Source organism: Haliaeetus leucocephalus, unplaced genomic scaffold, assembly GCF_000737465.1.
Source record: "Haliaeetus leucocephalus isolate CR32 unplaced genomic scaffold, Haliaeetus_leucocephalus-4.0 Scaffold848, whole genome shotgun sequence".
Taxonomy (NCBI): domain Eukaryota; kingdom Metazoa; phylum Chordata; class Aves; order Accipitriformes; family Accipitridae; genus Haliaeetus; species Haliaeetus leucocephalus.
The window spans coordinates 4851288-4863626 of record NW_010973284.1 but is presented as its reverse complement, the minus strand read 5'-3'; the positions used below and the strand labels follow the sequence as shown (position 1 = coordinate 4863626).

General features: G+C 41.5%; 1 protein-coding gene across 1 annotated transcript in view; it reads right to left on the bottom strand.

Annotated features, from left to right (window-relative positions):
- Nucleotides 1–61: 61 nt before the first annotated feature.
- NRD1 (nardilysin (N-arginine dibasic convertase)) overlaps nt 62–12339 on the bottom strand; it is a 31576-nt gene continuing 19298 nt past the window's right edge. Inside the window, exons 15-31 of the mRNA XM_010582389.1 lie at nt 11941–12045; nt 11546–11669; nt 10914–11000; nt 10177–10296; nt 9374–9425; nt 8129–8279; nt 6884–7011; nt 6363–6525; nt 5049–5080; nt 4610–4748; nt 4080–4127; nt 3668–3720; nt 2954–3037; nt 1317–1407; nt 893–1009; nt 556–645; nt 62–279 (exon numbers count right to left, since the gene is read on the bottom strand). Of these exons, the coding sequence (XP_010580691.1) occupies nt 82–279; nt 556–645; nt 893–1009; nt 1317–1407; nt 2954–3037; nt 3668–3720; nt 4080–4127; nt 4610–4748; nt 5049–5080; nt 6363–6525; nt 6884–7011; nt 8129–8279; nt 9374–9425; nt 10177–10296; nt 10914–11000; nt 11546–11669; nt 11941–12045 (1782 nt within the window). The 3' untranslated portion in view covers nt 62–81. The remainder of the gene's footprint in view (nt 280–555; nt 646–892; nt 1010–1316; nt 1408–2953; nt 3038–3667; nt 3721–4079; nt 4128–4609; nt 4749–5048; nt 5081–6362; nt 6526–6883; nt 7012–8128; nt 8280–9373; nt 9426–10176; nt 10297–10913; nt 11001–11545; nt 11670–11940; nt 12046–12339) is intronic.

The following is a 12339-nucleotide window of genomic DNA, read 5'->3' as shown; positions in this document are numbered from 1 at the left end:
GTTCTAATAAAAATAAGTTTGTAATGTTTACATTGCCGCAAGCACCTGTATTACACATCACTGCAGGGCAAGACGTCATTTTTATTTTAATATTTTATGGTAAGGGAGAACATTCAGAGTTGATGTGTAAGCTTTGATGTCCTTGATGGAAGTAACATTAGTCATCAGAGAAGATGGGGGCAAGAAAATAAGATGAGGTATTTCACCAGATGAAGAATTCTGTACTTCTGAGACAGCTGTAACCTCTGAGTCCCCTTCATGTTTTCCATATCCAACCACCTGGAAAAAAGTTACCAAAAAAGAAATTTGGCTCTAACCTTCTGTAATTTGGATCTCATTTAATGTTCATCTGCCCTGACAATTAAATACGGATACTTAAATGCAATTCAAATGACAGCAATAATTAGAAATGTAGAAAATATGAAGAGGAATGTGGATAACCACCACATTAAAAGTTAGATTACAGAGATCTTCTACCACACGGTCACTGGGCTCTCTGAGGTTATCAAAGTTTGGCATTTCAAAGTTGGCAAGATGGAGCTGGCAGACACTCACGTGTACACTGAGCACTTTCTTCTTGTTGCTTCTGTGAGCTTGGAACCAGGTGACCAGGTCTGATTTTGTAACAGACTTCAGAGCTTCAATCTGAAACCCACAGGAACGAGGTTTAATTAGCACAGTGGTGATTCAAGTGATTTTAAAAATAAAAACGGTTTCTCTACAAACTATATCCCATTAGTAAAAGAACCTTTTTAAAATAGCATGTAGTTTTAGAATCAGCATGTTTCCAGTAGCATAACTCCCCCTAGTTATGCTTTGCATTTAAAACTGCTGCAAAAAGTGACATGTGAGTGTTCCATTTGTCATCACTTAACAATGAGGGACCACCAACCTCACGGGCAAGCCTGTCAAAGAGATACTGCTGTGTCACAACTTCATTCCAGTTCCTGTCTACTTCTTCTCCAAGATGGGAATCTTCACATTCTTTAAGTTTTATCAAAGCTGTAACCTACATTTGAAAAAGACAAAACAATTAGTTTCAAAGGGTTTAATGCTACCTTAATTTACCGTCACATTCACGGAAGTTCAAATAAAACTCACATTAACAAGGTAGTTCATTGCTTTCAAACTTAACTGTAAACGGCCAGAGAGCAAATGTTTAGAGACATTTGCAGAAGGGAGTAAGAAGCAGGATTCACAAGTGAGTCCTTTACCCAGAAAAAACTCAGAAATATGCCAGATACGCATAACCAAATCCTCCAGTTTAGGTGTCATTTAGCAGTTCAAGGCAGAACTTTTCAAGATCACGTTTTTACCTGGGTGTTAAAAGCATCTTCAGTTAAATGCTTGATTTTCTCTTCAAAGCAGGAAAGAAACTCCTCTATTTTTCTGTCAACCAATTCAGAACTAAAAGAGAGTTAAATAATTAATTAAATCAGGCAGGAAAAAGAAAAACAATACTGGGGGGTAAGGTAGCAGAACAGCCCTCAAATGATGAGGGAATGTTTGGGACAGGTTTGCTTCCTCTCTGTCCATGTTCCCCCCCCCCCCAAAAAAAAAACCCACACATCTGTGAACACCAACTTTCCTATCTCCCTGCTATCAGGGAGTAAAACCCATGCTCTGATTTTTAGCTATATTAAGTATTGTTCACACACAGGGACTTTAGATAACCAAGCAGCAAGAGGAGTTGCTGCTGTGATGCTGTCAGGAACCTAAGCTGTGGTATATCCAAGAGCAGCATGCATTAGAGTGTGCCGAAACAGGACCCCCAGCTGCAGTCCTGAGCTCTGCACAAAAATAGTTGTGGTCTATTGGATTAGGACGAAAAGAAAGCAGAACAACATGATATGATGGATTGTAAGGATTCTGAAACATTAAAACCTTTACAGGTGACACAGACCTCAGTAATGGAAGTATCATCCAAATGTAAAAATTAGAGGCAGCAGTACTCTGTGCTGATTAAACTTTCACTGACACAGTGTTATTCTTCATAAGTTGCATATTTTTCATATAACCCTTCAACTTTGGCAGGTCAAATACCTGTAGTTAGCCCTAGCTTTGAACAAAACCATACTATTGTTCTGTCTGCTGAAAGCGAGCCAGAAGAACAGCTACATAGGATTTACTTGGCAACAGATTGAGCTCCCCTAGCAGGATATCTTCAAAAGGGCAGTGGGATATTTTACTTAGTCATTGGATTACTTTTCCCTATTCAAGTAAGGACTGCTGCAGTTTTAAGAAGCTTAAGCCTATTGCTTTATTTAGGTGTTGGTTTTCAGTCACTACTCTTTTGACATTCCCTTTGGGCTCTCACATAACTCCCCTCATAGAATAAAAAATAAAACCCTCCACTGCCTGAAGCAGGTGTGAACTCTTAAATGTGAGCAGGTGCATAGAAAAGCTTAAGCAAAAGCAAACTGAAATCAGCTGTGACCTGATCAATAGAACAAGTAGAAGATTAAGTGAAACTCTCTCAGTCATAATTCTTCAGCTGGATGTTGTCTAAACACACCACTTAAAATATGACACAACATGGTCATATATTTAGTTTGATACCTCGCTATATCCCATGAGGCTCAGATGTTCAGTGCCTGAATACATGCAAGGGCCACTGGCACCTTGTTGAGCTTGACTTTTCTAAAACCAGTTGCCAAATTTCCTGTGCTGAAATCCTCCTTATTGAGACAACAGCAGCAACAGCTGCCATTTACAGAGATCCTTTACACAGCAAGGAACAGCCAGCCGATTCCTCAAGTCCCAGGCTGGCAGACCCACGAGACGCCTCGAGGTGGTCGGCATCAGCCAGTCCTGGCTGCGTGAGCTGCTGCCGGGAGGACGTGGCGGATACGGTGCAGTAAGGTGCACCCAGAAACGGGTGCTGGCAGCTCTGCGGCAACTCCTGCAGCCCAAGGCTGGGAGTGGTGATGAACATTGACCCCGGAGCACTTACTTGTATTTAGTTGCCTGGGTTGCTACTGTGACCGAGAAGCCAAGAATCCCAGAAGTATTCCTGCAGGTGGGGTATACGTGGTAGCTTGAAAAAAAAAAAAAACCAAAACAAAGAGAGGGACACAATAAAGTCATTCCACAAGCACAATTAAATTTTCATTTACAGGACAAGCTACAAGTTAAAATAAAAAGTTGGTACTTTAGAATAAAAAAATCTCAGATTATATAAATTCTCAATAGTCTTATTTCCTTTATTTCCTGCATCACTGCACTTCAGTGTTTTCTCAGTTTTAGGAAATCCTTTTAAGCTTGGCAGAGTATTTGTGTTCCGGCAAAATAAATCAGAGTGACAGACCTATAGCTGTGAAAAGCTTGTTCCAGTTCCCTGAGGTAGAAGGGTGCCTCTGAGGGAGGCTGCGACGCACCACAAAGCTGCTGTGAAAACAGCCCTGGGGAATGGGGAGCTGATTTAGGAAGTGGAAGGAACAACTTTAAGCTGAATAATTCTGAGTTAACATACTGGTAATAGATGCAATTCTTATAGGGCTCAAAAGCTTGTATTGATGGGTGCTCTTGGTTTTGATGTGTTTATGTTGCTGTTTCCATTACAATAATTCAGGAATTAGCCACTGTGCAGGAAGGGGTTTTCCAGAGTAAAAACACTAGGGAACAGCAAAAGCCAGTGCGTAGGAGCTGTCCTCCACAGTGAACTCACCCGAGGGTCTGCTTGGTTCTCAGGAAATCAAAGCAAGGCTCTTCCATGTGCATCTGAAACAGAGCACAAATGCGTTACAGCAGATGCGATGCTCCTCTGCAGCCACCCCTCAGGCTCCATACAGAAATGTGACCACATCATGTGAAAACAACCGAACTACTGCCTTTCCAACTGCACCCATGGAATTAAGAGAGGTCTCAGTCATCTGGGTTGGTAGCTAAGAGAACAGTCTTCCCTACTGTCCGTCACTGCAGCCCTTGGGGGATCCTGTCCCAAACACTCACAAGTTCCGAGTAAGCAATAGGTACATGCTCTCCCCTTTGTACCATTTAGCCCTGTGGTCTTATCTAAGCTCCAAGCACTGTGTTCAGGGAAGACACTGATGAGTTAGGAGACACAAACACTTACTTACCACAAGCAGCTCCATAAGGGTATATTCCCTTAGGTTCCTGGCACCTGACTAGAAAGAAAATGAAGAATTTAGGGTGATTTCATGGAGTTAAATGCTACAGTTCAGACCACAGTGACAGCTGTTGCACACACCTCAGCCTGGACTGCAGCACTAAATTACAACTGATAGCTGGAAAGTTCGTTTTCCCCAGTGGCCTCAATACGGCCTTCAGAAGAGAGGGGAAGGGCTCAACCCAGGACCATGAGATCAGCGGTGAGGACAGCAGGAAATCACTAAGGCACAAACCCAGCTACTCGCACTAGCATGGGCCGGGAGGGAAGATGCCGGTTTCAGGGAACCCCACATGCTGCGAGAGCCCACCTGGGTTTAGTCTGTTGGGCCCAGGGCGAGTGCTCACATGAGGTTTCAGGGCGTTCTCTGTAACATCCCTGTCCAGGGACTGCTCTCAAGACAGTGACATAAGTACAACTGGAGCACCAGCAGCAGCTACCAGAGGGAAGAGGCCAGTACACACCAAGCTAACGTGTTACCTGGTAATAGACTGTCACTTCAGAGTTGGCATCACCTTTGTTGAGAGTTTTCACCTTACAGAGCAGATGCGTATTTGGCAAATCCACCACCCGGAACTGAACAGGGCAGGGATGGGCCAGAGGAGCGAACTGGAGCTTTCTGAAGGGAATACAGACAGCAAAGTGTCAAACACCCGCTCACACCTTAACCAAAACCAACATAACACCCAGGCATTTACACTTGGTCTGACATTATTTTCCCCTTCCCCAAACCAGAACAACATCCGCTTAAACTGCCATGAAGAACAGTCACCTCCCGCAAACACCGCCAGCGCTGTATCCAGGAGGGGAGAAGGGAATTTCTGCATCGCTCCCACCCTGATCCCTTCCTCCTGGAAAGAATCTTAACTTGATCATAGTTCCCACATCATGAGTGCTGCAAGAGTCAAGAGATACTCACTGAACAACATAATTCAGAAAATCCTTTGCTTCCTACGAGAGAAAGCATAAACGTTAAGTTTTATTTAGAAGAGAATTATTACCCCAATTCACAACCACACACCCCAGTGCATTGCTTGAGAAAGTGACCCCCCCAAGCAAAGAAGAGCCGAGCTCTGTTGTGCCACCTACGTCCCTGCCCCCTCGCCTTCTCCCACGTCCCTCCAGACACCTCTGCACCACGCTGCAAAGTGAAACAGAGTCTGCAGGCAGTTTCTTGCACTGTAACTTCTCCACAAAGAGAATGCGGAAGCCAGAGAAATAGCATCAGCCACCACAACAGCAAAGGGTGCACACAGGAGAGATAAGGCCCCCCCTCTTGTGCATGAAGTTGGAGCTCTGGGAAGGAGACTCTTGGGCTTAAGTGGAAGAAATGGGAGGAATTAATAGAAACAGCAAAACCAATGTAGGAGTGACAGGGTTGCACCTGCCACACTGTGAAAGCAGCTTAGATCACACAGAGGCTGCAGCAATAAAAGCATTTTGAAGGAAGGTTCTTAGCAAATCACGAGTAGATTCTCAGACCTCCTTCTGTTCCACAGCTCAGGAGGGGACAGCTGACATTACAAGAATCTGACCTCCCAAAGGACATCAGCACATTTTCTTTAGGAAGCTTTAAACAGTTTAAGGGCAAACACCACCAGCTAAGACAAACTTCTTGGCACAAATCATAATTGCAGGTTTCTCTCCCACAGACACTCAATGACATCAGATACATGGAGCTAAGCCCCATTACAATCCTATTTTAAAAAGCCTGACAGGACTATGTGTGACCTAGTCCCAGGGTAGAAGTCTTCAATGAATACTGCAGGTGTTTGACAAAACTGAAGATAACTGGACCTCAGTGAGGTTTGATCAAACCACGCAGGCAATCAAATTTCCAGGATAAGTTTACTTTGAGGGAAGCCTCCTCCTGTGGCACCACCGTGGAAATTTCTCCATATCAAATATATCAATGCACCAAACAATATAAAAACCAGTGGCAACAGGGTAAACAGGTTACAGGCATATTTCTACCACATTTTTCCCTCTCTGCAGTTTAAATCCAAATTCCTGGAAACTGCTGTTCAAACTGGCAACCATGGACTCCCCAGCGGCTTATCAGGACGAGCACTCCTGAGTTATTAGAGGTGACGCTGCCCTGTACCAGCGAGCCTCCAGATTGCCAGTACAGAAGAGGCAGTCAGCTGGCAGGTGAGTGCTGGAGTTGTGGCAACTGCATTAAAGCACATTTTAAGAACAAGTTGAACAAGTCAGCTGCTGAAGCTGTACTTACTCTGCTCGTGAAGTTTCCTTGTACAAGACCCTCTACAAAGAGCTGTGATTTGAAAGCCTTAACAAAGGACGAGAGAGACTCAATGGAAAGGCCGTTCATCAGCGTCTGGTATTTATCTATCATGGACCACCTGCCGTGTTCTAAAATCAGGAGACGCACATCCCTGCAATGCAAAAAACAAACCCACAGGCCATCAAGAGCTGTTTAATGTAAGAGATCCCATTTCTGACTCAGGATTGTACTGGAGACAGGGAAGATGGACCCCAGGAGCATTGCTGTGGGCTGACTCTGCCCTCCCTCAGCACCCGCTGCTGGCTACAGGTCACTTCAGAACAGCAGCTGCCTGGATGTCCAGTCTGACCCACATGTTCGATATGCTGGTTGCAGAGCTGCTTGAGCTCTCTAAGCTACAAGCAAACCCTGGAACAAGCCTCTGGGAGCACAGAGCAGCAATTCCCGAGCTCTTCAGCTCAACCTTGACGCTTGCTGTGCAGCCACTTTTGCCCTCCCCCAGAACTCACTTGGCCAGAGTCTCGGGTTTGATGAGGATGTTGAAGTACGTCTTCTTCAGCTGCTCTGTTATCATTTCAAAAACTGCTGGAGTAAAGCTGAAGTCAGACAAATAATCAATGATGAGCTGAAATAGAAGCTGTAACAAAAACAGTTTTAAGTCAGGGGGTTGTTTTGTTTTTTTAAAGAACCAATTTAAACCTAATCCTATATAATAATAAAAAAATCATCATTATTTGGTCAACATAAGAGATGTGCAGGGTTACTAAAGCACATCCCTCAGTTCTGTTAGATGTTCTTCACTAAACCATTCTATACCAAATTACAGTGAGTTTCAAAAGGACTGCATTTTCAGAAAGTGAATGAAGTAAGGTCAATATCTTAAATCAACAGGATTTTCCACATTCTATTGAAACAAACCTAGCCTGTAACTCCAACATTTCTGTATTAGATATTCCAGTTTTCCTTTTTACAGCTGACCAGCACGATGACATTGCAACACAGCAACATTCATGATTAAAAAAAGAATATTCAGACCATGCTATCTGCATCTCTGGCTTTTTCTGTTAACCCTCACATTAGTAAGTCTGACAGACAATTGACAGTCTTATTAAAGCTCCAGTCAAGCTCTTGCAATGAAAGTCTAAAGGAAGCTTGGCAATGCTCTCCTCTCCAATCACTACGTCCTCTCTGTTTGTGCTTGCCGTGTCTTACACGGCCAGCGTTTAGAGAATGGGAACAGGGATCCCCCAATCCTCGTTAAGTAAGCTCTTAGCAACCCAACAAAGAAAAACTGCACCCAAAATGAGTATGTTCAGAAGCTGTATCTCCAAAGTCAAATTGTAAACAAAACCTATTTTCAGACACACTTCTCCAGACAGCGTGCAAATAGCCTTAGCTTGTAGATGGAGAGGCTCTAACATTCTATATGGACAGAGGAGACTCATAGCTCTTTTTAAAGGAAAAGCTGTTAAAGTCTTAATGGAGATACAGTTATTAAATAAAGGAAGATTTATCTTAAGTCAGCCTAAGGACAGTAATGTAAGCTTGTGTAAGTGAATAGAACTACATCTTTATACACATAAGCACATGAAAAAGCATTTGCTGCATTACCCTGTACCTGAACAGAGACACAAATTTTCCAATTTAAAATACCCCATCTAAACATTGAAAGCTCCAGCCAGCTAGGCTCCAGCTGCTAGGACAAAAAGCACAGCAGCATGCGTAAAAGTATTTAGAAGATCAGCAGTACTTACAGGTAGTTTATGATTGAATCCTTTCACTCGAATGATTAATCCATGCTCTCCAGCTACTAGCTTGTATTCCAGCTGAGCGACGTCTGCTTCATAAGCTGGTTCACCAAGATTGTGGGAAAGGATGTTTACAAATGTATCAAACAAAACTATGCTGGATGGAGAAAAGGGCAGAGGGTTAAAAAGAAAGAAAAAAAGGATAGAATAGAAGAAAGATAAAAATCAGCCCAATGAGTTTGATGGTACACACGAGAAGTTCTCCAACAGAACCGAGTACTTGAATTAAACGAGATTCAAAAAGAAATTTTCAACAAACCCAGAAATACAGAATGCAAGTTTCCCTTTGTCCAGAAAGCACATGACACACTACTTAAAAATTATTTTTGACATCAACTGTTCTTTGCAATGAATAAGATTCCAGCTTCACATGACTTAAGACTTCTTCAAGGTAGGAATGCACATTGTAACATGCCAATGCTCAAAACATTGAGTAATCACAGAAAATGAGATATTACACTTTGTGTAAAGGAATGGGGGATGGATGGACTCAGTTATGCTGAAGACTTGAGTAATGAGATGATTATTTATCTATCAAGATTTAAAAAAATAAGCTAGAGCAAATCAGGCTACACAATGTGGAAATTGCAGTCTGTGCTTTCAGATTTTTGTTATTGCCTGACAAAGCCCTGATGGAAACAGATTTATAAAGGCTTTCCCAAAACATAAGTTGTGCAGGTCTCAGTAGGCTTATGATAAAAGCACTACGAAATTCGTTACAAATGGCAATGCTAGCCTAAGACTAGCAGAAGTGCAGCACGTGCAGAGCGGTAATCTTGAGGTCTGTCTAACAAATGATTTCTAAATGCTGCTGATAGTCTCTTCACCTGCTCCTACAGGCTCCCAAGTTGCTGGTTCAGGACATGCCTGTGGACTGCTCTTTTCAGGACTGACTCCTTCTCTAAGCACTTCCTCCTGGCATGTGCACTGCTGCTGTTATATTATTTTTTCCAAAACTTGCTCTCGGTAATAACACACCATGAAACTCCTATGCATCTCTTTGCTACAGTAATGTCCTGCTGCAGAACCACTCTTGCTGCTCTACAGATAAAACCATGAGGAAAGTGTAAGAACATGAGAAAGGGAAGCCTTATTCTATTCCAGTTTAAAATTAATCTCTTTTCATGGTTTTTCACTAGGTATGGCAATTTAGTTACTCTGCAAGATAAACATAAATAATATAATCCTCACTTCTCTGCAGACTGCTGTATCAATGGAGAAATCAGGTGGAATCGAACATAACCTGGTGGGGAAAAAAGAAACTTAAATGAGCAATTGTATAAAAAGTGACAGCTTTCTAAAGTCAAATAGATTTCCATCAGGTTGTTCTTTGGTCACAATTTGAGTCTAATGAAAATGGTCATTCAGCTAGAATGGTCAAGAATATATTTTTGCTTATATTGTCATCATCAAATGTCTTCTTTTTTTCACTCCAAAACCTTCCTTTAAAAATACCAAACATTAGAAAACACAGAGCTGTGCTTTGCAGAATACTAACTCACATGACGTGACCAAGACTAATAAAAAAAGAAAACTCCATGAAACATCTGTTTAACAGACACTAAAAATTGTGACATTCTGCTTGAAAGCAGCAATGTATTTTCCACATTTGTCTCCGATCCTGGCTATATTTTTTCTTTCTGTTGAAGAAACTATAGTCTTCTCTAATTAATGCATTCCTTTGTTCTCAAGCCCTTGTCTCAGTATCATATTCTGTCTGCCCAATTCTGTCCATAGTCAGACTTTCAGAAGTCAGTATATTTCAGTGATTCCACTTTTTAACCTGAGATATCTGCAGGGTTTCTTTCTTGCAAGGTAGTTTACCTGCTTCTCTTTTATTATAGCTAATAAACATATCAAAAGGACCATGGAAGAGCTGACAGTAAACACTGAGTTTAAATGGTGAACACTATCACGGTTTATTTGCCTTCTAATAAATTCCAGCTGGTAAAAACAGGGACTTCCTATTCTTTGGAAAGCCCTAAGGCATTTACCTTTTGGGATTTTGAATTTATCATCCTTCCTGTACCAGAGACAGCCTTGTTGTGTGCTTAGTGTTTTGACTGGATATTCTGTCTCAGGGCAGTCAGCAACTTTCAAAGCAAAGTCAGTGGCTAACAAAAAGAAAAGCCAAACCAAAACCAGAAGTTAGTGGGTTTCACAGACACAGCCAGGCTACATGCACAAAAGTCTTCAAAATAATCAACAAAATACATTTTTTTCCCCTCCTAGTTTGTTAAATTATATATGATAATGCTTTTCTGGACCCAAAGAACATTTATTTTTCAGTTCCACACCAGAACAGTGGCTCTGAAGCAGTGCAGAAATGTGAAGTTGCATTCCATCCAGGATACAAGTTATGGGTTTATTTTCATTTGTTTTGGCAACAAAGCCAGATGGTGCTTAGATACTTTCAAAAACAGCAGGATTAAGCAAATAAAATTGCTCTTCTGTGGCGTCCAGAGCCCTGTGTTAACTCTCACTGATTGTGTGAGACCTGGTCTGTTATGGCTATATGATCTGTAAGTTTACACCTTAGAAAAACTCAGTTCTCAAGCTTAAAAATAAAAGAATAGTAAATAAAATTAAGGTGAACAGAGCTCTCACATTTTTTAATTTGCAAAACCAGGTTGATGTTCAGATGGAAAGATTCTGAAGATTCTTTCTAAACCACAGCAAATTTTCAAATAAATTATTGGGGGAAGATTTCACTCATCCTCAGGCGCCTTACCTATGTATTTGTTTTCTTCTGGAAGGTGTAAATCCTGATTTAACTCAAAGTCACTGGCCCATAAATCACTCCAGTACTTGTCGATATCTATTAAAAAACATGAAATGCATTTAGTGCAATAGAAGGGTAATGCTGTCCTATTTCCTAGGTCAGTCATCTCATTTCTTAGCTATCTCCATGAAGATTTGCAGTACAATAGGAGTTTCTTAATGTCACCTGGTTCATCATGACTCTTTCTAAATCCCTTCCTAGGAACTCCGCTGGAGCAGGACTGAAGCAGTCCTATTAAAAAGTAAATCAAGCCTGCCTGCATTAGTAATCCAGCTACCAACACACCTATCCTTCATTGTTTGTGTTCTTTTCCCTGTTCAGGACTTGAATGGCAGCCAAGTAGAGGGCTCGCGGGGATCCCTGCCTCCTAAAACAATGGTAAACTAGGGAGTGGGAATCAACTGATACCAAAGAAAGAAGAACAATTATTGAGTAGGACAGAGTATTTGACTAATAATGAGGTCAGTAAAGCACCAAGGATTAATTTCCCTACTTCCGTGTGGTTGTATTTTGTGTTGTCACCCTTTTAATCTCTCTAATGCACAAATCAGACATTCCCTAAGTTTCTGCCATTGATTTACCTTCCACGCTGTATTGCGTTCCAAACCACCTTTCTTTTAGATGACACTGGCCTTCATTGGCAGCAGACAGCAAAACGAGGTTGGCTCTCTGAGGACTGAGCTGGTTAAGGGCATCAGCAATGATCTACAAGTTCAAGACAATATTTCAGTTCAAATGCAACTCTGGCTCTGCCTGATCCAGCAAAGACTTTTTAGTCTGAACATACAAAGAACAAGACATAACCAGCTTACAAAATAGGAGATTTGCTTTCTGAGTATAAAAAGAGTGATTCAATTAATACAAAATCTGTGCCTGTATTATGCCTAATTACATGCCTATCTATGTGCCTACATTTTTAGCATGCCTATACTTTCCTTACATCGAAACATGTAATCAGAATTCAAAGAATATTTACCTCAGGCTTGTATTCAAACAAGAGCTGGTCTCCTGTCAGAAAATCCTCCTTCTGAAACAACTGCATGTTCTCACAAAGGCTTTCCACATAGTCAACTGGATCTGTCTATAAGCAAATAGATAAAGCTGTTTTTCACATAATCAGAAAACTAAAATATCAATGTTCTGAGAAAAGATTGACTGGTCAGGTATGTTGAGCATGAGTTGCATGCTCTGCTTGTTACAGCATTTAGTTTTGGTTATTAAACTACATACATTTCATAACCATATCTAATGCTCAGGACTCCTCTGAGAATCCCGAAATATCAGACATCATCTTTATAGAAGAAATGGCCTTGAGGATGCATTTACAGTCATTAAACCTACTAGGTTAAAGACCCAGTAGAATGCACTCCTTGCC